Genomic DNA, 858 nt, shown 5'->3' with positions numbered 1-858 from the left:
ATGGCACCCAACGGCATCGTCATGGAAGATGGCACCCAATGGCATGGTCATGAGAGATGACACCCAACAGGGTGGCCATGAGAGAGGGCACCCGGTGGCATGGCCACGACAGATGGCACCCAATGACCCCATGGCGGCACGGCACAGCCATGAAAGCCGTGCCATGCCACGCCATGCCACCCCACCGGGTGGAACCCCACAGCACCTCCGTGAGAACCAGCACTCATCCCCGGCATGACTGTGGCCCAATCCAGCTGCCGGGTGCCCACCCTGTCCCCAAGAAGCCACCCATTACCCGCCATGACACTCCGGTGAGGAGCATCCATGATGACCAACTTCTCCACCATGACCGGATGACTGGCGGCAAACTCCCAAGCGAGAACTCCTCCCAAGTCGTGTCCCACCAAGATACATTTGGGGGACGTCGTGGTGACGCTGCTGCTCGATGTCACCTCCTCACGGCCACTGGGTGTCCCCAAGACCTCGATGACCTGGCGGATGTCCTCCAGTAGGATCTCCAGCCGGTAATTGTCCTTGCCCGGTGGCTTTTCCGAAGCTCCGTAACCGCGAAGATCCAAAGCCACCACCCGGTACTTGGTGCCGAATTCCTGCAGCAGATACCTCCAGCAAAACCTGGAAAGGAAGAACCCGACGGTGATGCCGAGGACGGGTGACACACGGGGGCCCCTCAGTGTCGCCCCCCCCCCCTCCAGCCCCCTGCCCTTGGTGACACCCACCAGTTTTGGGGGAAGCCGTGGAGAAGCAACATCAAAGGGGCCGTGGTGGGACCCCGGGTGACGTAGTGGAGCTGCAGCCCCGAGTCCTGGAGTGGGGGGACGACATCAGTAGGGTGCCCCC

At 62.4% G+C, this 858-nt stretch overlaps 1 protein-coding gene across 1 annotated transcript in view; it reads right to left on the bottom strand.

Moving 5' to 3' along the window:
- Positions 1–295: 295 nt before the first annotated feature.
- LOC104838562 (epoxide hydrolase 3-like) overlaps positions 296–858 on the bottom strand; it is a gene marked incomplete at its 3' end in the record, with an annotated part of 1,548 nt that continues 985 nt past the window's right edge. The window contains exons 2-3 of the mRNA XM_010578348.1: positions 738–823; positions 296–633 (exon numbers count right to left, since the gene is read on the bottom strand). Coding sequence (XP_010576650.1) covers positions 296–633; positions 738–823 — 424 coding nt within the window. The remainder of the gene's footprint in view (positions 634–737; positions 824–858) is intronic.

This window comes from Haliaeetus leucocephalus, unplaced genomic scaffold (assembly GCF_000737465.1).
Source record: "Haliaeetus leucocephalus isolate CR32 unplaced genomic scaffold, Haliaeetus_leucocephalus-4.0 Scaffold629, whole genome shotgun sequence".
Taxonomy (NCBI): domain Eukaryota; kingdom Metazoa; phylum Chordata; class Aves; order Accipitriformes; family Accipitridae; genus Haliaeetus; species Haliaeetus leucocephalus.
This window is presented reverse-complemented; position numbering and strand designations above follow the sequence as displayed.